This window comes from Bufo bufo, chromosome 6 (assembly GCF_905171765.1).
Source record: "Bufo bufo chromosome 6, aBufBuf1.1, whole genome shotgun sequence".
Taxonomy (NCBI): domain Eukaryota; kingdom Metazoa; phylum Chordata; class Amphibia; order Anura; family Bufonidae; genus Bufo; species Bufo bufo.
The window spans coordinates 21,520,302-21,547,126 of record NC_053394.1 but is presented as its reverse complement, the minus strand read 5'-3'; the positions used below and the strand labels follow the sequence as shown (position 1 = coordinate 21,547,126).

The following is a 26,825-nucleotide window of genomic DNA, read 5'->3' as shown; positions in this document are numbered from 1 at the left end:
AGGTGGCAGCAGCATCAGGAGATGGCCACCAAGTGTCACAATGACAGAGTCTGGAGGTGGCAGCAGTATGAGGAGGCCACCAAGTGGCACAATGACCGAGTCTGGAGGTGGCGACAGCAGCAGCATCGGGAGGATACCACAGAGTGGCAAGGTGACATAGTGTGGATATGGCAGCAGCAGCAACAGCAGTATCAGGATACCACAGAGTGGCAAGGTGACATAGTGTGAATATGGCAGCTGCAGCAGGATCAGGATACCACAGAGTGGCAAGGTGACATAGTGTGGATATGGCAGCAGCAGCATCAGGAGACCACAGAGTAAAGGTGAGAGAGTTGGGCGGTGGGTGGCAATACCAGTACCTGCTGACGAAGGTGGGTGAAAAAACGGGCACTTGGCATCAGATGTCTGGCATCAGGCGGATGAAAACATCACAGTAGTAGCTGAGGCAGGTAACCAGAAGAAATTGGTCTCTTTTTTCAAAGTTTGGGTGAGGCGGCATGGATGATCTAATCAGATGCATCAGGCATTGGTGGGTGGAAATACTGTCTGATCCACACCTGATTCATCTTGACAACGGTCAGTCTCTACATTTTGGGTGGGCAGGCGAGTTCTCCTTGGGGTAACTATGGCACCCGCCGCACTAACACCTGCCCTGATGCCACACTACTGGCCAAGAAGGCCAGCTTTTCCAGGGCAAACTCAGATAGTTGTGCCCACAAATCCAGTTTGGCTGCCCAGTAGTCCAGCAGATCTTTAATGTTGGTTGGCAGTGTGCTGTCCAAGTATGCCACCACCTGCTGGTTCAGGTCTTGCTCCAGGTCTAGCTGCTGCTGCTGCTGGTGAGTAGTTTCTTCACTCTGTGGGTGAAGAAAGCTACTCATCAGCGACTGTAGACTTAGGCTGCTGCTGATAGTGCTGGTACTGCTCCTGCCACCCCACCCCTGCCCAGCAGCCATGACAGTGCAACGTGAGCACAGAGGGACCCCCCTGGTCAGACCTGCGAGAGGATGGACGCTGGTGTAGATAGGCAGCGGCCAACTGACTACATAGGATGTCTCTGTAGTTTATCAGTTTGTCCTCCCTCTCACTGGGTGTAAAAAAGGCCCCCATTTTGGACCGGTAGCGAGGGTCCAACAAGGTGGAGAGCCTGACAATTAGGCTGTCACTGCGCAAGCAAGTGAGCATGCATCGGGCCATTTGTGCAAGTTACTCAGAGGAACTCCCTGCCTCCATCTCCACTGCATACTGCCACGGTGTGTCTGGGTCCTCTGTCTCGTCTTCCTTCATCGCCCTTTAGCTCCCCTGGCTGCTGATGCTCATCCTGTCAGCTGAGCAGAAAAAACACCAATTTTGCTACACATTGCCTGTGCTCCAATGTCCACCTTTTCCAGTTCAGCCCCCACAGGGCTCATGTGGCCGTGAGATCTAGGCCCCACGTCTCCTGTCCCCTGACCAGCCATTGTTACCACCATCTGTTCCAGAGCATGAAGCAGTGGAATGACGTTGTTCATCCTGTAGTCCTAACGTGGCCTCCTCAAAGGGTCTGAGCAAATGGCAGGTGTCACGCATGAGCTGCCACTGGCTGACATCGATGTTACACAGGGGAGTACTCCTATCCGCTTGCATCATCAAGAAATCGTTGATGGCCTTTCTTTGTTCGTATAGTCGGTCCAACTTTTGGAGGGTGGAATTCCAATGGGTGGAAACGTCGAATTTAAGCCTATGTTGGGGGATGCCGTTCTGCCGCTGCAGCTCAAGGAGGGTGTGCTTTGCTGTGTACGAGTGGCTGAAATGCATGCAAAGTTTCCTGACCATTTTTAGGATGTCTTGCAGATGGGTGTAAGACTTCAGGAACCACTTGACAACCAGATTACACACGTGTGCCATGCAGGGCGCATGGATCAACCCTCCTTGACGCAGCACCGACACCATGTTCTTCCTGTTGTCGGTCACCATGGTTCAAATTTTTTGTTTTCGCGAAAAAAGCAAGGATTCAATTTCTTGTTGAATCACACGGAGCAGTTCCTCCCCTGTGTGACTCCGTTCGCCAAGGCAAACCAGGTGCAGAACAGCATGACACCTCCGTGCCTTGCACATGTAGTATGCTGGAGGGGCACTGTGACTGCCACTGCAGTGGAGGATGAGGACATGGTGGAGGATGAGGAGGAAGAGGCTAACATTGTCGCTGGACCAACAGCAAGACAACGTGGAGGCGGAAGCGGTGTGACCTGTCCAAGTTGCTGGTGTGGCTGTGCAGGAACCACATTCACCCATTGAGCCTTAAAGGACATGTATTGTCCCTGACCATAGTTACAGCTCCACATGTCGGCGCTGCCGTGCAATCTGGCAGACACCGACAGGCTCAAGGACTGGCCCACCTTCTATTCTACATGTGTGTGCACGGCTGGTACTGCCTTTTTTGCAAAGAAATGATGGCTTGGGACTCTCCACCTCGGCTTGGCACAAGCCACAAGTTCTCTGAAAGATGCAGAGTTCACCACTTGGAAAGGAAGGGACTGCAGCACCAGCAACTTGGACAGGAGCACTTTCAGCTTCTGCGCTATTGAATGCGTGCACATATACTGTTGTCTCTTGTCAATCGCTTCCGTGATCGATTGCTGACGGAATGACTGACGAGGAGTAGGAGGAGCAGGAGCATCAGGAACAGCAGACGATGGTAACGACAAACAGCTCCCTTTGGCTGAGGTGGTGGAGCCTTGACTGCCACTGGGTGATGCAGCGGTTGCTGCAGCAGTCTGGACCACCCCATCAGAACCACAGTTCTTCCAGGCCACTTTATGGTGACGCTACATACAACAAAAACCTTTACATCATACAAAAGCAATATAACCTTTAAAATGTCATCCTATATTAATTGCAACACTAAGTATATTGTGTATCTCATTTTCTGCACTTCCTGTAAATTGCAGTATGTGGGATGCACTACTAATACTTTAAAAACAAGGATCCATAAACATTTATCCGATGCGAATAATGAGAATGCACTGAACGCCTCTGCAGTTTCCAGACACTTACGTGATGTCCACAGGGGTGATTTATCTTTCTTCACCTTCTGTGGAATTGAAAGGGTATTTAAACCATACAGAGGGGGTGATCATAAGAAAAAACTACTATCAAGGAAAACTTTCTGGATTTTTATGCTTGAAACCAGATTCCCAACTAGTTTAAATAGGAGATAGGATGGTTATATATCACTATTAGCATCAGGGATTTTATGTATATTGGTCTGTTGCTTTTGTTTTTGGTGTGTTTTTTCGATTGTATTGCAGAGGCACCTTGAGTGTGTCTGAACAGTGCTTTATATACTTGCTTTGAAGACTTACTAAAGTGTATTCCATTCACAGGTGGTTGTTACCTGAGGCTGATTCAAGATTAGGTTGCCTCCCATCTGTTAATGAAACTTTTCTCCTGATAGGTGGATACATTTTTTAAAACGTGCATTTTAACTTTTGTATGTTCATTATCATACCATTCTTTTGACAAAGGGCCTGGGTGCCCGAAACACGTCAAGAAGGTGATTTTTTTTTAGTGCTTAAATGTTTACTTTTTTTCTACAAATAAAGTGACCAGTTTGGAATACGGCGGTGCTGTTTTTTTCTCAGTCTTTGATTCAGGAGTCTCTGCTCACCGTGACACGCCAACAGCTATTCATACACCGTGGTTCCCTGATAGAGCCGGTAAGGGGGGATATCCCCGAATTGTGTTTTGTTTGAAGTTGCATATGTTGACGCAGGGATGTGGTGTCAATCTTCTGCCCACATATTCTACATATGGCCATGTTGACCTCCTCCGGTGGCTCCACAAAAAACTGACACACCGCAGAAGAGTAGCTGATTTTACCCCCAACAGTGCACACTGAATGACTGCTACCGCTGCTGCTTCCGTGAACCCGTGCACCACTCCTTTCCAGGCAGGTAGGCTGCTGCAAAGCGGGTGGTCTACCTCGTGCCCGTTTGGCTCCCGATCTCCCACTGCTGCCACCCTGCTGACTCCCGGCCACGCTAGCGACTTGCTGGCTCAGCCTCTGCTTCATGGGCAAGCTGCCACCCTCTTCTACTGATGAAGATGAAGCCACTTCTTCGCCCGGATCCCAAGTGAAATCGGTTTCCTCATCATCGAGTAGTGTCTGCAAGTCACTGATGTCCTCCTCAACGGACTCTGGGTCAGGAGCCTGACCGCTCGCAACACCACGTGTCACAGTGGGGAGTGGGGAAAACCCCCCACCGTGCGGTGTCAAAGGGTAAAAGGGGATCAGCCTGGTCAAAATGAGTAATAAGGGAGCAGGTCACCTCCTACAGCATCCCTAATCCTCTCCCTGACTCCTCACTGTATGAGCGGACCCCGATGGTAGGACGGCTCATACGCTGGATTCCTAGAGACCCTGAGTCGCCTGGTAATCTCTCACCAAGGAGCTGGGAAGAGACGACCTGTTCATCCCAGTCATGGAGGAACAGGAGTCTCTATCTGAGGCCAGGCTGCAAGGAGAGGGGAACACATACAGCATATGGAGTTGGCAGGTAACCAAAACCCATAACACACTTACCTGCCACAGCTACACTGACTGGAACCCGTGCACAAGTGCTGTTGTCTACACCAACATTAAAGGACACAGCACAAACCACAACCACACAGGAACCCAGGACACCCATAGCTGCAATAAACGTGAGACAGGGGAATGTCTAGCAAATATGCTGGACACCAAACATCACCAGCTATGTAACACAACACAAGTCATACAACACCCTGAACATAACCCACGCAAACCAAAAGATAAGAAGGGAAAGAGACACCATAATAACATCAATGACCACAAGGGTGGCCCTCACTGGACAGATGGTAAAAGCCAGGAACAGTGAACCACCAGCATACACCAAGGCAGAAGGAACACAGAGCTTTAGGCATCCAGCAGAGGCTAAATAGCCCAAGCATCCAAAACCTTACCCACATAAACCCATTCTTCACAAAACACTAGGAATGGAGTTAACCCTTCCAACACCAGACAGAGGAAGGAAGCCACTTAAAGGGTAAGTGCACACACAAGCATACCAAACCACACAATACCACCGGCAACAGAATGCGTGGCAACCATGTCACGGCAATCACCCAGAACGCCGAGACACTGCCACCGCATGCTCTCACAGCAACACTTTGCTGTGGGCAACCGCAAGTGTGGCAACAGTGTCACAGCGCAAACCAAAGACCGTGACACCACGCCACTCTCCTCATCACTAGTTGCACGCCTAGCGGAGGAAGGGGCGGATGTCTCCTCCAGATCTTGGCTGGGCAGTAGCTGCTGACTGTCTTCTAGTAGCTCGTCCTCGCTGCATAGTGGAGCTGAGCCCACAGCATACAATACTTCTGTAGGTGAGGGAACAGCAAAGGACAGAGGCAGGTTGAGGACAGGTTAAGGCACAGGGTCTGCTCCCGGGCTCATGCCAACTAAGGGTTGTGTCTGACGAACGCACCAATTGTTGGCTGGGGGTGTCTGATGTCATTTGGGATGAAGTGGATGACCGAGTTAACCAATCAAGAATCACTGGGTTGCTGGTCAAGACATGACCGCTAGATGACACCGGGAGCTCAGTCCTCTCGCTGCGACTCCTGCTGCCACGCCCCCTTACTCTGCTGCGACCTCTGCCTGCGCAAGAAACATTTAGGCCTCTGCCACTCCTCTGTGCATGGCCTGGCACTTCTCTGTCTGACATACTTTTAGCTTAACTAAATAAATTAAAAGCAAATTAAAACACTCCTAAAAGTGACAAATATATTTTTCTTTTTCTACTGAAATAGGCCACTAAACGCTTTCACCACAAATAACTACAGAAGTGAACTGCGTATATATTTTTCTTTTTGTACTGAAATATGTCACTAAACACTTTTACCGCAAATAACTGCAACAGTGAACTGCCTATTTATTACTCTTTTTGTACTGAAATACATCACTAAACGCTTTCACCACATATAACTGCAGAAGTAAACTGAGAATATATTTTTCTTCTTGTACTGAAATACGCGGCTAAATGCTTTCACCACATATAACTGCAGAAGTGAACTGCGTATATATTTTTATTTTTGTACTGAAATAGGCCACTAAACGCTTTTACCACAAATAACTGCAACAGTGAAATGCGTATATATATATATTTGGATTGAAATAGGCCAGTAATCGCTTTCCTACAAATAACTGCAACAGTGAAGTGCGTATATATTTTTCTTTTTGTACTGAAATACGTCACTAAACGCTTTCACCACATATTACTGCAGAAGTGAACTGCGTATATATTTTTCTTTTTGTACTTTAATTGGCCACTAAACACTTTCACCACAAATAACTGCAACAGTGAAGTGCTTATATATTATTCTTTTTGTACTGAAATACATCACTAAACGCTTTCACCACATATTACTGCAAATGTGAACTGAGAATATGTTTTTCTTCTTTTACTGAAATGCGCCACTAAATGCTTTCACCACAAATAACTGCAGAAGTAAACTGCGTATATGTTTTTCTTTTATTACTGAAATACGTCACTAAATGCTTTTACTGCAAATAACTGCAACAGTGAACAGCGTATATATTATTCTTTTTGTATTGAACACTGTCACGGTCTCGGTGTTATGACGTGACACATTTGAAGCATGCTGGTTGCCAGGGGAAACGTGCCACTTTGTCAGCATGTGTGTGCACAGCCCATTATAGCATTGTCATGGTCTTGGTGTTTCGCCGTGACATGTTTGCGGCATGCTGATTGCCAGGGACAACATGCCGTTTTGTTCAGCATATGTGTTCAGAGCCCCTTATATTATGGTTCCTACCCAGTCTGGTGCTTGTGGGGTTAACCATCTGGCTGGTGTAGATCTAGGTGTGTCCTCATGGCTTCTTATTCTGGTGTTGTGTGTCTGAGGTGTGTTGCCCTTTCCTGGATATACCATCTGTCCAGTAGGAGAGCCTCCTAGTTAGACATTGATGTCTCTATGATGTCTCCTTTATGTCTTTACCCTTACCTTGTATCTATGCTTGGTGTGGGTTTTGTGCAGGGTTTGTTGTATGTCTAGTTGTTGTTACATGTCTGGCTTGTTGGTGTCTGTTGTCCAGCATATTTGCTAGACATTTCCCCTGTGTGTCTCTGTACCTCCAGAAGGGGGTCTCAGTGTTCCCCCTGGGGGGGGGGGGGACTACAAGTCAGAGAGTTGCTCTGCCTGAGGCCACCTTGCATTCGTTTTGCATGTGGGTCCAGGCAGTAGCTGGTGTGTGCTGGATTCCATGTGCGGTGTTTGTACTCGGTCCTGTATGGTGTGTGGACTCCAGTGCTATTGCATGGGTTCCAGTCCTTGTTGCTGCGGCAGTAGGTGCTTGCTATTCAGGGTTATCTCTCTATCCAGTGCTTCTCTCTGTCTCTCCTTTTCCTTACAGCTACGCTGGTGGAGGCACCAGTTTATCCGTGTCTAGGATGAACCAGTCAACTCAGTCCTATCCCTAACTCAAGGATTATCAGGGCGACTCAGGGTCCTAGGTTCCTGGGTATGAGTCGTCCTACCTTCCAGGTCCGCTCATATGGTTAGGAGTTAGGGCGAGGGTTAGGGAATCTTATAGGAGGTGACCTGCTCCCTTATTCGGCCTCTGGCCTAGTTGTATTCCCGTATACCCACCTCATTGTACGGTGGGGAGTTTCCCCCACTCCCCACCGTGACAAACACGCCGCTAAATGCTTTCACCACATATAGCTGCAGAAGTGAACTTTGTATATATTTTTCTTTTTGTACTGAAATACGCCACTAAACGCTTTCACCACATATAACTGCAGAAGTGAACTGGAATATATTTTTCTATCTGTACTGAAATAGGCCACTAAATGCTTTTGCCACAAATAACTGCACCAGTGAAGTGCGTATATATATATATATATTTTTTTTGTATGCTTTCAACACATATAACTGCAGAAGGGAACTGAGTATATATTTTTACTTTTCCACAGATATAAGCCACTAAAGACTTTTCAACATAGCACTTGCACTACAAGAACAAATAGCTGGAATGACAGAGCTGTATAATGGCTATTTGGATCCCCAAATAATCTTTCCCTGCACATAATTATATTCGTGATTGCAAAAATTGGCCATGCGTATTGCGCGTGCAATACATGAGTGGGTCACTTATGCTACATTTTTCAAGCTGGTATAAGTTTCCTGAGACTGAAGAAAATGCTTGGCGCGGCAGAACATTACAATAGCTTTATATGCAGATAGAGTGCTCCAATATATTTGCGATTGCGCAAATTGGCAAATAATGATGCGCAATACCTGCAACTTGTGACATCACAGAACTATGTCAGTAGCATGTATATATAGACAGCATAACCTATCACACTACCTAACACCCTGCACTGGAACCTATCAGCTGCTGCCAAGGCCAATAAGATAATGGTTTGCATCAAAAGGGGCATAGATGCCCGTGATGAGAACATATTCCTACCACTTTACAAATCATTAGTCAGACCACACATGGAGTACTGTGTACAGTTCTGGGCTCCTGTGAACAAGGCAGACATAGCAGAGCTGGAGAAGGTCCAGAGGAGGGCAACTAAAGTGATAACTGAAATGGGGAAACTACAGTACCCTAAAAGATTATCAACATTAGGGTTATTCACTTTAGAAAAAAGACGACTGAGGGGAGATCTAATTACTATGTATAAATATATCAGGGGTCAGTACAGAGATCTCTCCCATCATCTATTTATCCCCAGGACTGTGACTGTGACGAGGGGACATCCTCTGCGTCTGGAGGAAAGAAGGTTTGTACACAGACATAGAAGAGGATTCTTTACGGTAAGAGCAGTGAGACTATGGAGCTCTCTGCCTGAGGAGGTGGTGATGGTGAGTACAATAAAGGAATTCAGGAGGGGCCTGGATGTATTTCTGGAGTGTAATAATATTACAGGCTATAGCTACTAGAGGGGGGTCGTTGATCCAGGGAGTTATTCTGATGCCTGATTGGAGTCGGGAAGGAATTTTTTCCACCTTAAGTGGGGGAAATTGGCTTCTACCTCACAGTTGTTTTTTTTTGCCTTCCTCTGGATCAACTTGCTGGATAACTGGCAGAACTGGATGGACAAATGTCTTTTTTCGGCCTTATATACTATGTTACTATATATCAATCTAACCTACACTGACTATCTCCCCCTAACTATCTGAATTATTTATTTATATATATATATATATATATATATATATACACTCACCTAAAGAATTATTAGGAACACCATACTAATACGGTGTTGGACCCCCTTTTGCCTTCAGAACTACTTTAATTCTACGTGGCATTGATTCCACAAGGTGCTGATAGCATTCTTTAGAAATGTTGGCCCATATTGATAGGATAGCATCTTGCAGTTGATGGATATTTGAGGGATGCACATCCAGGGCACGAAGCTCCCGTTCCACCACATCCCAAAGATGCTCTATTGGGTTGAGATCTGGTGACTGTGGGGGCCATTTTAGTACAGTGAACTCATTGTCATGTTCAAGAAACCAATTTGAAATGATTTGAGCTTTGTGACATGGTGCATTATCCTGCTGGAAGTAGTCATCAGAGGATGGATACATGTTCTCATTCTGTTTACGCCAAATTCAGACTCTACCATTTGAATGTCTCAACAGAAATCGAGACTCATCTGACCAGGAAACATTTTTCCAGTCTACAACAGTCCAATTTTGGTGAGCTCGTGCAAATTGTAGCCTCTTTTTCCTATTTGTAGTGGAGATGAGTGGTACCCGGTGGGGTCTTCTGCTGTTGTAGCCCATCCGCCTCAAGGTTGTGCGTGTTGTGGCTTCACAAATGCTTTGCTGCATACCTCGGTTGTAACGAGTGGTTATTTCAGTCAACGTTGCTCTTCTATCAGCTTGAATCAGTCGGCCTATTCTCCTCTGACCTCTAGCATCCACAAGGCATTTTTGCCCACAGGACTGCCGCATACTGGATGTTTTTCCCTTTTCACACCATTCTTTGTAAACCCTAGAAATGGTTGTGTGTGAAAATCCCAGTAACTGAGCAGATTGTGAAATACTCAGACCGGCCCGTCTGGCACCAACAACCATGCCACGCTCAAAATTGCTTAAATCACTTTTCTTTCTCATTCTGACATTCAGTTTGGAGTTCAGGAGATTGTCTTGACCAGGACCACCCCCCTAAATGCATTGAAGAAACTGCCATGTGATTGGTTGACTAGATAATTGCATTAATGAGAAATAGAACAGGTGTTCCTAATAATTCTTTAGGTGAGTGTATATATAGAGAAGAAAAAGTCCATTGGGAGCACCAGCCAGCATGTGGGTGCAAGGTCCAACGTAGGGTAACGGCAATCCCCAATGGTATAGAGAACAAAGAAGTAGGACTGCACTCCAAGATAGTGATAAAATCAGCAAGTGGTTTATTCACCCATAATATGGCAAGTCTTGCGACGTTTCGGCTCACAAGAGCCTTCCTCAAGCATGGTAACAGTGAAAGTGAGAGCATTATAAAGGCATTTACAAAGTGTCCAACCCATAAGGGTGTGGTCACAATCAATTACAATTGCATGAAGAAGGCATTGGCTATTCGTTCAGTCCTATAAGCCTATCCATCCCTAAACCCCACCCCTTACCCTAACCCACATAAATAAACACACCACACCACTGCTTGGATTTAATCGGCCACAGCAGCCGTTTATTAAATAAATACAACATAAATATAACATGAGTTAACCCATGACGAGGGAGGTCCTAGAAGCCCCAATAACTTTATAAACACTGGAACACCTGCGTCTCCATCTTGCCCCCAGCCGTTGAACCCAGCTCGGAGGCAGCAACTGATGGACGCGTAATTAGTTCCTACCAGCTCCTCAATGAGAGTCCAGCCCCTCCCGCGGGGCCCTCCCATCCTCAGGTACCACCATATTCCACCACTTCAAGGACCTCCCCCGCCTCCACGACTGCCGCGACATATAACAACACCAACCCCCACAACTTCCACTTCCAATAGGGTCGGGCGGGTGGGCGATTCAGTCTCCTGGCCAACACTGCTCCTGCTTCCGCCTTCTTCCTCAGTCTCGCCTCTGGCCACGCCCCCCGCCGCCCTAGCAACTCGCGCCTCACCTCGGTTCCCGCCCCCACTCACCATTAACCCTTTCCTCACCTAGTCCTGCACTGCCAAGCCTCTTCATGGACGTCCTCCCCCACCGCTGCGCTCCTGTCCGGACTAACTAACATACGATGCATAGCAATACAAATAAAGTGCATGTGCATAAAGTGAGCAGTGGTATACAATTCATGACTAAGGGATGCCATCCCTACAAAGTGTATTAAAATGTATGTGATACTTCATCTAAGCTAAAATCACAATTATATAGGTGATAATATGATGAAGGTGGATCACAGAAGTCAAACCGTAGGAAGCAATGGGGCCCGCACATACCATGGCGTTCTTTGTGCATCTCCAGGTCCTCATTGCGCATGACCACACTGACATCATCCGATGCATCACAGTGTAAAGGTCAAGCGCTCGCGCTCTGCCTGGGTCGACATGAGAGCGCCATTTTACATAAGGGAAAGACACCTAAAGGTTACGTACAGGTTATCTATTTAACTGTTGTCCACACGGAACAATCATATCTCCGACCGCTGCAGGGATCTCCTACATATATCAGCAAATGGACAGGGGTCCCGTCCAAATGGGCGGGACACCTGACCAAAGCGCCACTACAAGCACAATTGCCAAAAAAATAGCAGTCGTAGAGGGATGATCCCTCAATTGTACCAACAACCTTATCTTGTTAAAATATAATGACATGTCTGGAGTAACGCATTAATAAAAGAACGCTGATGTCCACCTCGGGTCGCATAGCTTCCAAAGGGTCTGATTCTAGGATCCACATCCAATTTAGTGAAAATATAAAATCCTAAAAAGCAGAGAAAAAAAATATTTTAGTTTCAAAATAGATCTTTTTCATAATTGTAAATAAATCTTTCACGGTTATCAAGCACCAATATACAAAAATGAGAAAGACAAAGCGCAAACATGCCAAGGGACCGGGGGTCAGCCACAGATCCTAGGTCTCTCACCTGAACTCAATATTGAGACCCCTGGGATACAGGCTATCCAGATCATATATCCAGCGTAACTCTCTTTTCTTCAAGAGTGTCAGGCGATCACCACCTCTTCTAGGAGGCCTGACCTGATCAATGATCCAGCATCTTAGATCACGCTCGGAGTGTCCGAGGGATCCAAAATGTCTGGACACTGGTAGGTCAGTATGTTTCTTCCTTATTGAATTTCTGTGGTTATTCAACCTTACTTTCAATTCTGTGGAAGTTTCCCCGACATATAATAGGTTACAGGGACAAGCCAACACATAAACTACATATGACGAGGAACAGTTTAGATGGAACTTTATCGGATACTCTTTGTTGGTAAGCGGGTGTGTGAAAGATCTAGTTTTACATATATATCGACAATTGACACAACCGAGACACGGATAACATCCAAGTCCCGGCTGTGTCAATGTCCGCTGTATGCTGGTTTTCTTTGGACCTGCATCCGCTCTGACCAAGTGGTCTTTAAGATTTTTGTTTTTACGGTACGATAAAAGGGGCGGAAGCTTAAACTCTGGTACATCTTTAATAGACCTGCTTAGGATACCCCAGTTGTCCTTCAGGATACGTCCTATCTCCATACTACATCCAGAATATGTGGACATAAATGGTATCCTCTGAGTTTTTTTAGAGGTGGTATGTGTTATTTCAGTATTCATATGTAGGATTTTGTTCTTATGTGCATCTAATAATCTGCGAGGATAACCCCGCTCCCTAAACGTATCTGACATCGTATCCAGTGTAGTCTCCAACTCAGTGTGGTCTGAAACAATGCGTTTCGTACGGAGGAACTGCGAATGGGGGAGGTGTTTAACCAGGCTGCGTGGATGATTGCTTTCATAACGTAGGATAGTATTTCTATCTGTCGATTTGACATATAAGCCTGTGCCAAGACTTGCCATATTATGGGTGAATAAACCACTTGCTGATTTTATCACTATCTTGGAGTGCAGTCCTACTTCTTTGTTCTCTATACCATTGGGGATTGCCGTTACCCTACGTTGGACCTTGCACCCACATGCTGGCTGGTGCTCCCACTGGACTTTTTCTTCTCTACAATATCGGCATTGTGAGTGAGCACACCCGGAGAATTTACCATGTCAAACACGGAAACACCCAATGGCGGCACCTATACTGCTGAGGAGGTCGACCGCATCATGCGGGGGATTGAGGGCGATGCCTCATTTCTACAGGCTCCAACTGCCAAGGAACTCAAACGCAAGTATGTCGCGTTATCTAGGCGACTTATAGCAATGAAATTGCATATGGCCACATTGGGACAGTACTATAAAGATAAAAGAATCCCGAGGGGAATGCGTTCAAATTTACGCCCAAATCTGTTTCCGAATAATGATCTGTTTTGTAAACGTTTTGAAACACTATCAAACAGATATTCGCTTGATTATATTTTATTAAACATTGAGTTTCTTCAAACAGAAGTCGCTTCACTCTCTGATGATCTGGTGGAGGTTGAACGGACATTATGTTTACAAATACCTGCTGATGACCTCGCACTATATAAAGAGGAAGTCAAAAATCAGCTTAACAAGTTTCAGATGGAACTGGAGGAGGGGAAAAGAAACAAATGGTCACGTGATGCAGATGATTATAAGCGAGGTGACATTTATACATGGCAAACTGATCAGCCATCTACGAGTTTTAATCGTGACAATAAGTCAAGGAGAAGGTTTACACAACTCCCTATAGATGAAGATAAAGCTTTTTTAGGGGTGGACTCGAACATAAAGAAAAGAAAAGATCCAGAACCAGGAGAGGAGGTCGCCGGTACAGAAGACAAGGGAAAACAACGTTACAACAGAACCAGACAACAATCAACAAAGACGCCATCACAGAGAAAGAGACAATAGTCTTTAATTTATCATCAGTCGAATTAACAGATGCCCAGCTAAGTGTTTTATCCAAGGGGCTTTCTTTTTGCCCGAGCACTAAGGTAAACTGGTTTGATCTAGAGATGGATTTTAATGATTTTTTTTGTTTGATTAAATTGAAAGTGTTCTTTAAGGGACGTTTTGCAAATACACAAATATGCTCCAGCGAATTCTCACTCAAAGGATTGAATTTAACTAACAAAAGTGCTTTTTTTCCTAATATAGATGAACCTGCGGTTGAGGCCTACATCTCTGCAGTTCAGAGAGATGTCAGAATGCTGAAATCCACATCAGGGGATGAGGCACGATTATGCAATCCTAATCTGACCACTGCAGAGATTGAGGCCCTTTCCGAACTCAAGAACAACCCCCTATTGACCATTAAGCCAGCTGATAAGGGCGTCGGGGTAGTTGTTCTTGACACATACAAGTACATCAGAGAAATTGAACGACAATTGAATGACATAAATGTATATAGTGTATTGCAGAGCGATCCGAAATTTCGCATTATGAACATAATCAACAAGAGTCTTTCCGATGCGGTGGCCGGGGGTATCATAGATGAGGGATTGAGGGAGTATTTGACGGTGGGATCCCCCATCACTCCTGTAATATATGTACTACCCAAAGTCCACAAAAGTCTTGTGGACCCCCCCGGTCGCCCCATCGTATCTGGCTCTGACTCTGTTTTCAGTAGAATATCCATCTTTCTTGATAGGATATTGAGGGATTTTTCAATGGCCGGAAAGTCTTACATTAAAGACACAAGTTTTTCTACAACAACTGAGGTCAGTTGAAGCTGGTGACTTGCACGGTGTCACTCTCGTGTCCTTTGACGTTGTTTCCTTATACACGTCAATAGGTCATGAGAAGGGCATCTCTGCAGTCAATAAATACTTGGATGGTTCACCCATAACACAGAATGCAAAATGTTTTATAAATACCCTATTGAGATTGGTTCTTGAAAACAATTATTTCTTGTTTCAAGATATCTTCTTTAATCAGAAACGCGGCGTTGCGATGGGGTCCAATGTGGCCCCAACGTACGCAAATATTTATATGCGCCACATGGAGGAGGACTTTATCTATGTATCCCACCACTTTCAACATGTTGTTAGATGGTGGCGGTACATAGATGATGTCTTCCTCCTGTGGTCGGGCACTGAACTACAATTGAGGGAGTTTCACACATATTTGAATGATATAGATCCTGATCTTCAGTATACTATATCATACTCTAAAACGCAATTGTCATTTCTAGACACGAACGTCAAGCTAATTGATGGTATGGTTGGCACAGGCTTATATGTCAAATCGACAGATAGAAATACTATCCTACGTTATGAAAGCAATCATCCACGCAGCCTGGTTAAACACCTCCCCCATTCGCAGTTCCTCCGTACGAAACGCATTGTTTCAGACCACACTGAGTTGGAGACTACACTGGATACGATGTCAGATAAGTTTAGGGAGCAGGGTTATCCTCGCAGATTATTAGATGCACATAAGAACAAAATCCTACATATGAATACTGAAATAACACATACCACCTCTAAAAAAACTCAGAGGATACCATTTATGTCCACATATTCTGGATGTAGTATGGAGATAGGACGTATCCTGAAGGACAACTGGGGTATCCTAAGCAGGTCTATTAAAGATGTACCAGAGTTTAAGCTTCCGCCCCTTTTATCGTACCGTAAAAACAAAAATCTTAAAGACCACTTGGTCAGAGCGGATGCAGGTCCAAAGAAAACCAGCATACAGCGGACATTGACACAGCCGGGACTTGGATGTTATCCGTGTCTCGGTTGTGTCAATTGTCGATATATATGTAAAACTAGATCTTTCACACACCCGCTTACCAACAAAGAGTATCCGATAAAGTTCCATCTAAACTGTTCCTCGTCATATGTAGTTTATGTGTTGGCTTGTCCCTGTAACCTATTATATGTCGGGGAAACTTCCACAGAATTGAAAGTAAGGTTGAATAACCACAGAAATTCAATAAGGAAGAAACATACTGACCTACCAGTGTCCAGACATTTTGGATCCCTCGGACACTCCGAGCGTGATCTAAGATGCTGGATCATTGATCAGGTCAGGCCTCCTAGAAGAGGTGGTGATCGCCTGACACTCTTGAAGAAAAGAGAGTTACGCTGGATATATGATCTGGATAGCCTGTATCCCAGGGGTCTCAATATTGAGTTCAGGTGAGAGACCTAGGATCTGTGGCTGACCCCCGGTCCCTTGGCATGTTTGCGCTTTGTCTTTCTCATTTTTGTATATTGGTGCTTGATAACCGTGAAAGATTTATTTACAATTATGAAAAAGATCTATTTTGAAACTAAAATATTTTTTTTCTCTGCTTTTTAGGATTTTATATTTTCACTAAATTGGATGTGGATCCTAGAATCAGACCCTTTGGAAGCTATGCGACCCGAGGTGGACATCAGCGTTCTTTTATTAATGCGTTACTCCAGACATGTCATTATATTTTAACAAGATAAGGTTGTTGGTACAATTAAGGGATCATCCCTGTACGACTGCTATTTTTTTGGCAATTGTGCTTGTAGTGGCGCTTTGGTCAGGTGTCCCGCCCATTTGGACGGGACCCCTGTCCATTTGCTGATATATGTAGGAGATCCCTGCAGCGGTCGGAGATATGATTGTTCCGTGTGGACAACAGTTAAATAGATAACCTGTACGTAACCTTTAGGTGTCTTTCCCTTATGTAAAATGGCGCTCTCATGTCGACCCAGGCAGAGCGCGAGCGCTTGACCTTTACACTGTGATGCATCGGATGATGTCAGTGTGGTCATGCGCAATGAGGACCTGGAGACGCACAAAGAACGCCATGGTATGTGCGGGCCCCATTGCTTCCTACGGTTTGACTTCTGTGATCCACCTTCATCATATTATCACCTATATAATTGTGATTTTAGCTTAGATGAAGTATCACATACATTTTAATACACTTTGTAGGGATGGCATCCCTTAGTCATGAATTGTATACCACTGCTCACTTTATGCACATGCACTTTATTTGTATTGCTATGCATCGTATGTTTGCAATTGTAATTGATTGTAACCACACCCTTATGGGTTGGACACTTTGTAAGTGCCTTTATAATGCTCTCACTTTCACTGTTACCATGCTTGAGGAAGGCTCTTGTGAGCCGAAACGTCGCAAGACTTGCCATATTATGGGTGAATAAACCACTTGCTGATTTTATCACTATCTTGGAGTGCAGTCCTACTTCTTTGTTCTCTATATATATATATATATATATACAGACCAAAAGTTTGGACACACCTTCTCATTCAAAGAGTTTATTCTAACAGTCTATTCAGTAGGACTATCAGCTGTGTATCCACCTGACTTCTCCTCAACGCCACTGATGTCCCAACCCCATTTATAAGGCAAGAAATCCCACTTATTAAACCTGACAGGGCACACCTGTGAAGTGAAAACCATTTCAGGGGACTACCTCTTGAAGCTCATCAAGAGAATGCCAAGAGTGTGCAAAGCAGTAATCAAAGCAAAAGGTGGCTACTTTGAAGAACCTAGAATATGACATATTTTCAGTTGTTTCACACTTGTTTGTTATGTATATAATTCCACATGTGTTAATTCATAGTTTTGATGCCTTCAGTGTGAATCTACAATTTTCATAGTCATGAAAATAAAGAAAACTCTTTGAATGATAAGGTGTGTCCAAACTTTTGGTCTGTACTGTATATATATATATATATATATATATTAACTGTCTAATGTAATACAACAAAGCACAGAGCATAGCAATCGCACTTCTGTCTCTTTCATAACTGCAATAAACTTTAGAAAATGGCTGCTGGGAAGGTTCTTATATAGTAAGGGGTAGGCAACTTTTCTATTGGTTGCTAGGGATGTTACTAAGCTCAAAGACATTGCTGCTTTCTCATTGGCACACAAGCAAGAGGCAGGAAGGGAACATGGGTTTATAAGAAAAAATTTTTTGAATATTCGCGAATAAGAATATATAGCACTATATTCTAAATATTTGCGAATTCTCGAAGTCGCGATATTCGCGATTAATATTTGCAGTACGAATATTCGCACCCAACACTATTCGTTACCACAAATCCACTTTGTCAGCTTCGATTCGCTCATCTCTACTTATAACTAAGGTTAAGCAAATTCACTGCAAAATCTAATTTTCTTTAAAATAAATCTCCACTAGTGATAGGCGAGCATACTCGGCCGAACACCATTTTGACTCGAGCATCGTGAACACCGCGTGTGCTCGAGCGTGATGTTCGAGTCTCCTTCTCGCATGTTTGTTGGCTGCTACCAGGGCCCACTCAGGTCTATGCAGTAGAGTGGGGGAATCCCCCAGTGTTACTGAAGAGTCAGGACTCTAATTCGTGGCTTAGGAGTCCCTGCTCTGACTCCATATATAGCTATGTCCATATATGGAGTCAGTGTTTGGGGACACCCAGTGTATTTAAATCTAATTTAGCCTCTGTTTCTGGAAAGTTTTTGCTGGGATTTGAACTCACAACTTTCTACATTAGAGGGGTCCACTGGGCTATAAAGCTCAATGATAAACTGTGTCAGAAAAACCTCATAATAGTTTCTCATGTAGTAAGTATTCCTATACAGCAGAAGTATCATTTTATAGTTTTTTTTAGCAGGATAACATGCGGCTCTATAGTGTAGTTATTAAGGTTCTTGGCTATAATGTAGAAGGTTGTGAGTTCAAATTCCAGCAGAAACTTTTCAGAAATAGAGGCTATTGAGCAATAGAGAATTTGGGAGAGCTTAAAATATAGCTTTTACTATTAATTTATATAAAATATATAGCGCCACAAACAGATGATTGAAATATGGCTAAAAGTATGGAACAGTCTTACCATTCCGACGCCCCCTGATAGGGATCAGCCTAGCGTGGTGGAAATAATACCGCGTCTGGGCCGAGGGTTGGATGTGGTCGTAGGTAGATTCAGGTTGTAGATTGGTGCAGGGAACCGTTGTCCCTAATGCGCCCTGATGGGGGAAGGGGGCAAAGCTGCTGTTCACCTGCCTATCTACACAGAGTTCCTACCCCGCAAGGGGCGGCCCTGTCCGGATACCTTACCCTAGATACGGCCGGTATCCCTAATGTTGCCCTATAGGATGGTTCCCAACGTGTCACGTTTCAGGTGATAAATCATCAGGGGAAGAGATCCAAGAAATGTGCAAAAATAATCCTACAAGGAAAAATATATTCAACATGAGGATCTGGAAAAGAGAAAGGGTTCACATATAATGGGGAAAGAAGAATGATACAGGGACATACCTTAGATCAGTGGATCAATAGGATAGAAAAAAAAAAGAAAACAAGATTTGTCAGTGGTGATTAAACCATCTGACAAGGGTGGCAATGTAGTGGTAATGGACAACGAACAATATCGTCTGATGTGTAACTCAATATTGAAGGACACTAACACCTACGAGATTTTACCTCGTGATCCAACTGAGGAATATAAAAGGGAGCTTAGGGATATTTTGGAGGAGGCCCTTAAAACTAACCTGATTACAAGGGATGAATATCAATTCATGCTCCCCACATTCCCTAGACAGGCAACGTTTTATTGCCTGCCTAAACTCCACAAAGGGGTATCACCCCTCAAAGGGCGTCCTATCGTTTCAGGGGTAGGCAATTTATGCCAGCAGGTGGGCATATATTTGGATCAAATCCTGGCCCCTTTTGTTGTAGCCTTACCATCCTTCACACGCGATACCACGGACCTACTAAAGCGACTGGAGGGGGTCCACGTCGATGCAGATGATTTAATTGCCAGCATCGACGTGGAAGCACTTTATTCCAGCATTCCTCATGACCTGGGCCTTAAGGCTGTACAATTTTTTCTCCAAACGAGAGGTTGTCAGTACCGTGCCCACAGTCAGGTAATTCTTCAGCTACTGGAATTCACGCTGACCAGAAATGTATTTTCATTTAATGGGCGGATCTACCACCAGCTCAGGGGCACTGCGATGGGGAGCCCCTGTGCCCCATCGTATGCAAATCTGTTCCTGGGCTGGTGGGAGGCCACGCTGGTCTTTACTGATGACAGTACCTTCCTCACCGAGCCCATAGGACTGTGGGCACGGTACATTGACGATATCTTTGTCATATGGCATGGCTCCAAGCAATCTTTTGAGCTTTTTGTGACGGAGCACAATAAAAATGAAATAGGGCTCCGTTTCACATATGAATCAGACATACAGGCCCTCCCCTTCTTGGATGTCCTAATTACCAACGGCCAGATGGGTGAGTTGGACACTTCTATATTTAGAAAGCCCAGCTCAACCAACTCGCTCCTCCGCTGGGAAAGTGAACACCCGCCTGCATTAAAACGCGGGATCCCTAAGGGACAATACTTGCGTCTACGCCGGAATTGTACAAATAAGAGGGATTTTCTGTACCAAGCGGCTGACCTTCGTCAGAGATTTCTGTCTAGAGGCTACCCCCATCAGGTACTCAAAGCAGCATTTAGATCAGCCCTGAGTACAGACCGTTCTAGTCTACTCATTCCCAAACAGAAACCAGCACAATCCAAAAAAAACTCACCCGCCTAATAACCTCATATGATGGCCAAGCCCAATCTATCAGGGAAATAATTAACCAACACTGGCACATCCTTTTGATGGACCCGGATCTGAGGGAGGTGCTCGGGGAAACTCCGAGCATATCCTATAGACGCGGAAGGAGCCTCAAGGATCGGCTGGTTAATAGCCAATACACCCCACAACCATCATCGGGTTGTGCTTGGCTTAAGAACCCCATCCATGGCTGTTATCGTTGCAGTGGTTGCATCGCCTGTCCGCACATCACAACTGGCAAATCTTTCAGGAGTAATGTCACGGGCAAGGAATTTACCATTCGCGAGTTCATGAACTGCAAGACGCGGGGGGTTATTTACCGGATTGTCTGCCAGTGTGGGAAAGAATACATTGGCAAGACAATCCGTGAATTCCGTAGGCGAGTAGGGGAACACCTTAGTGATGTGGCCAAACTCAAAGATACGCCAGTGGCTAAACACGTCCAGAATGCCCACAACGGCCATGGCCGTCTTTCATTTATGGCCATTGATAAAGTGAATCCACCACCAAGAGGGGGAGACTGGGACAGAATGATCCTACAGAGGGAAGCCAGATGGATATATGACCTTAAGACCATGGCTCCCTTAGGACTTAACGAACAGCTAAACTTTGGTTGTTTTTTGTAATGGACTATTCTTCCACCATTAGTCCCAGCCTTCCCTGTACTTGCATATATCATGCACCCCGATCTATTAGGGGGTACAGTAAGGGATATCATCTCACCCCAAGTATATATTGAAAGCTACTGATAATCCTCCCCCACCCCCACCCCCCTCCCCCTACCCTGCCCGCATCCCCTTTTCCCTGACTAATGTCATCAAATGCTCATATTTACAAACTGTATGCCGTTCTGGCTTGTAGTCATAGGAGCACTCATGCCTCTTTAACCTGTAATCTGCATGAAATGCTATATATATATTCATAAGAGCGCAGGCTATTACGTTTTCTCTCCAGCAGCTGATTTGGACGTCTGAGCACTCCTGGCGTCGGTCAGTTGCCTAGCAGCAGGCGCTGCATCCAGCCCTTCTCCCGGCTGCCCCACGTGACCGGACGTTGCGCTGCGCTCCACGGCCTGGTGCGGTGCGGTCCACAGGATGGCCGCATCTGCCGAGGGGTGTGGCGTTCCGATCATGTGACCGGACCATTCCGCCCCTAGGGGCGGTCGATAGACAAAGGGCGCGCGTTCTGCTCCTCAAATACAGCGTCCTCATGGCAAACGGTGTGCAGCTGACAACATCAGATCAGCTGCCCCAGAGGTGCCCCTCTTTGATGAATTTGCGGGGTCCTCTTCTTCTTAGGACCATCAATGTCCGGGTTTTTTTTTCTATCCTATTGATCCACTGATCTAAGGTATGTCCCTGTATCATTCTTCTTTCCCCATTATATGTGAACCCTTTCTCTTTTCCAGATCCTCATGTTGAATATATTTTTCCTTGTAGGATTATTTTTGCACATTTCTTGGATCTCTTCCCCTGATGATTTATCACCTGAAACGTGACACGTTGGGAACCATCCTATAGGGCAACATTAGGGATACCGGCCGTATCTAGGGTAAGGTATCCGGACAGGGCCGCCCCTTGCGGGGTAGGAACTCTGTGTAGATAGGCAGGTGAACAGCAGCTTTGCCCCCTTCCCCCATCAGGGCGCATTAGGGACAACGGTTCCCTGCACCAATCTACAACCTGAATCTACCTACGACCACATCCAACCCTCGGCCCAGACGCGGTATTATTTCCACCACGCTAGGCTGATCCCTATCAGGGGGCGTCGGAATGGTAAGACTGTTCCATACTTTTAGCCATATTTCAATCATCTGTTTGTGGCGCTATATATTTTATATAAATTAATAGTAAAAGCTATATTTTAAGCTCTCCCAAATTCTCTATTGCTCAATAAATTGCTAGTGGGAGCGCCATTTTCTATAATTCCACAATACTCTTCACATTATTTTTTCGTCAGAAATAGAGGCTAAATTTAATTTATATATTTTATATTTTTTTTTAGTAATTGTAAAAAATGTATGGCACAAAATAAATGTGTAATTAATTACTAAAAAAACAAAAAAATACATAAAATCATACTTCTGATTTATATGAATGCATAATATGTGGGGAAATACTACTGATGTTTTTAGCCATATTATATTTACATAGAACAGCGCCATCTATTGGTTTCATATTTTTATGACAAGACTATAAATCCAATAGATGGTGCTGTTCATGAGTAGTGCAGATCGCACATTTTCCATGCAAATGGTTTTTCAGCTGAAAAACAAGGCAGATTCTGCTCATTTGCATGTCTTTTTTTTATGAACCAGACATCCTCTTCTCTTCTGAGCAGGGGGTGCCTGGGGTTCTCCCATTGACTTCCATTATGCTCGGTAGAGCACTCGAGCATACCAATGTGTTCGGCTAGAGCACACGAGCACTTTGGTGCTCGATCAACACTAATGAAGATCTAGTTATGTCAAACACCTCCAGCCATGTATATAGGGAGATGAAGAACTGGTCATGTCAAACACTTCCAGCCATGTATATGGGGAGATGAAGAACTAGTTATGTCAAACACATCCAGCCATGTATATGGGGAGATGAAGAACTGGTCATTTCAAACACATCAAGCCATGTATATGGGGAGATGAAGACCTAGTTATGTCAAACACCTCCAGACACCTTCTCCTGATGGCCAGCTGGAATTGTAGAAATAGCAATGATTTTTGTGTCTCCAAATTCTACCTCTTCCTCCACCTGAACTAATTCTCTCTTCCAGGTTTCAGTGGATAGAAGTGAATTTTTGGAATATAATCACAGAATTCCTGTGGAGCTAGTCACCACTTTAGGTGTATATGGAGGTGTTATTGTGAAAACTGTGGAGATACAAGCACGAGGGGTAAGTGATATTGTACCGCTTAAAGAAAATAAATATGGGGCATATTTATTAAGACCGGTGCTTTAGACGCCATAGCTGGCGGAGGATCTGCCGAAGTTATGAAGAGGCGCAGACCTCTCCATACCTTTGGTGCATACAACGCTATTTCTAAATGTAAGGCAGCTTCCTTGCTGTCTTACATTTAGACTTTTTCTACGCATAAACCCGCCCTTCCCGTCCACGCCACGCCCACTTTTTTAGACCTAGTGTGAGTGGGGAGAAGTAACAGATAGCGGCACAACCGCTGCACCACCATCTGTCCCTGAAATACTCCTACTTTAGGAGTATTTCAGATTAGGAAATTAGGAAATTACCCCCACAGTTTATGTTGCATTACAATATTTATAAAAAAAAAGGTTAAAATTGTATGTAGTGGGCTACCTCCATATGGGGTGTACACGCTGCAGGTTTTCTATCCCGGAATTACAAGTAGAAAATCTGCAGCGTATTACAGTATCGGCAAAATGGATGAGATTTTGTAAAATCTCATCTACAAAGTGTAGAAAAAATGGCAGAGGGAATCGACTTGATAAGAAGATTTTTAATCCCGATTTTAACGTTCACAGATGGTTTGATTAGCACATTGAAACTGTAGGCGCAGAATCTGCATCAAAATTTCATGCATTTTCCATTTTTTACTTAATTTTCTGGATTTTTATGTCTGTTTTAGACCTCCTATTGATTTCAATGAGAACTTCCATCTGGAATCTGATTCTGTACTAAGAATGAACTTATTGCTTTTTGGGAGAAAATTTCATACACAACATGTTCTAAGTATTAGATACTGATATAAAGTGTGGTTTCAGTACATTATTCATAATTAACTGTTTTTATGTTCCTTTTCCAGGCTGCATTCCCCTAAAACCCTTCAAAACTGCTGACAGTGCTGTATAGGTGATGGAGGAGCAGTTTGATGGTCATGCAGGGTTCATGAACAAGGAATCCACCTTTAATTTCCCTTTGCACCATCATCACAAGTGTCCTGGAGGCGGTCCCTTCTTGTTCAGTGTCCTGGACTCTCTGCACTGAAGTCTTCCCTAACTGCACCCCCTCTGCTCTGAGTGACGGCTCTATTGACTTCCTGATTGGCTGCTAGGGCTCCATATTGCTATGCTGATACAAAAGATAAATAAATAAATACATAAAAACTAATCAATTAATGCTACCAAATCTGAAAAATGTGTGTGGTCGTAAATGTAAAAAATACGCAATATTCAAAACCTTATCGATATTATTTCTGATGCTGAAAAAAGAAGGTATCTATACACCCATGCATAAGTGTACTTACTAGTGTTGAGAAAATCAAAGTCGACGAAGTGGAATTTAATCCGAAATTCAGAAAAAATTATATTTGTCACAAAGCCGAATTTCCCCGTGCTTCGTGGTAACTAATCAGATTTTTTCTATAATGGCTGCTGCACATATTAAAAAGAGGAAGTAAGAAGCCCGGGAACGAGGCAACGCCCACAATGCCAATCAGCAGCTAGCCAGCCCCTGTCATGCCACAGCCCTATAAAAAGCTTCCTCCTGCCCGGTCTCCGCCATTTTCCAGTGAACTTTGTGTAGGGAGAGACGTTACAGGCACTAGGGACAGAGTTTAGAAAATACTTTATTCACAAAATATTACTATTGAGCAGTTCAGGGAAAGATTATTGATAGTGTAGGGATCTAATAGGGAGGCATCATCCACACTGTAGGGAAAGAGCAGGGACAGTAGAACTGTGTACAGCCTGGGTAATAGGAGCCTGGGTAATTAGAATTCTAATACTACTGATTTTAGTTTTTTTGTATTCTTTTATACATAAGTAATTCCATTAATCTTTGATTCTGTTATTATGGTTAAATTGCGGTCTGATACTAATGATTAGAGATGAGCGAATCGAATCCCACGAAGTGTAATTCGATCCGAATTTCAGGATAAATTCGATTAGCCTAGAAGCCAAATTTCCTCGTGCTTCGTGTCAGCGAATAAATTTAACGTGAAATCGTATAAAAAAAACAAAAAAATTCAAACTTACCTTACTCATTTGCTTGCGACTTGCCGCCAGCCTCCATCTTGCTTGAAGATCTCTGGCAAAATCCCTTGCGGCTTGATGACGTAACCTCGTGCAGCACAGGATTTCAGCTGAGATCTTCAAGGAAGATGGCGGTGGCCGGCCCGACGCGAGCAAATGGAGGCGGTAAATTTGCTAATTTTTTTTTAATTGTTAATTTTACGCTCAGATTCCGCGGCATCTGAGGGGTACAACGACGGAGGCGGCGCTATCGCTCATCTCTACTAATGATTTTGGGGAGTTCATGTTCTTTTATACATAAGTAAATCTGTTAATCCTTGATTGTCTAATTGGGGTGAAATTGTGGCCTGATACTACAGATTTTGGGGTGTGAAAGAAATTAAGTGGTTAATGAACATGAATTGTGCTAATTGTACTTAACCACCTCCGGACCGCCTAACGCAGGATCGCGTTCCGGAGGTGGCAGCCCTGCGCAGAGTCACGCATATATGCGTCATCTCGCGATGGCCGAGATTTCCTGTGAACGCGCGCACACAGGAACGGAAGGTAAGAGAGTTGATCTCCAGCCTGCCAGCGGCGATCGTTCGCTGGCAGGCTGGAGATGTGTTTTTTTTAACCCCTAACAGGTATATTAGACGCTGTTTTGATAACAGCGTCTAATATACCTGCTACCTGGTCCTCTGGTGGTCCCATTTGTTTGGATCGACCACCAGAGGACACAGGTAGCTCAGTAAAGTCCCACCAAGCACCACTACACTACACTACACCCCCCCCGTCACTTATTAACCCCTTATTAGCCCCTGATCACCCCTGATCACCCCATATAGACTCCCTGATCACCCCCCTGTCATTGATCACCCCCCTGTCATTGATTACCCCCCTGTAAAGCTCCATTCAGATGTCCGCATGATTTTTACGGATCCACTGATAGATGGATCGGATCCGCAAAACGCATCCGGACGTCTGAATGAAGCCTTACAGGGGCGTGATCAATGACTGTGGTTATCACCCCATATAGACTCCCTGATCACCCCCCTGTCATTGATTACACCCCTGTCATTGATCAACCCCCTGTAAAGCTCCATTCAGACGTCCGCATGATTTTTACGGATGCACTGATAGATGGATCCGATCCGCAAAACGCATCCGGACGTCTGAATGAAGCCTTACAGGGGCATGATCAATGACTGTGGTGATCACCCCATATAGACTCCCTGA

The 26,825-nt window shown here is 44.6% G+C and overlaps 1 protein-coding gene across 1 annotated transcript in view; it reads left to right on the top strand.

Annotated features, from left to right (window-relative positions):
* Positions 1-24,454, top strand: part of LOC121005461 (galectin-9-like) — a 37,111-nt gene extending 12,657 nt beyond the window's left edge. The window contains exons 3-4 of the mRNA XM_040438230.1: positions 23,434-23,553; positions 24,440-24,454. Coding sequence (XP_040294164.1) covers positions 23,434-23,553; positions 24,440-24,454 — 135 coding nt within the window. The remainder of the gene's footprint in view (positions 1-23,433; positions 23,554-24,439) is intronic.
* Positions 24,455-26,825: the final 2,371 nt, after the last annotated feature.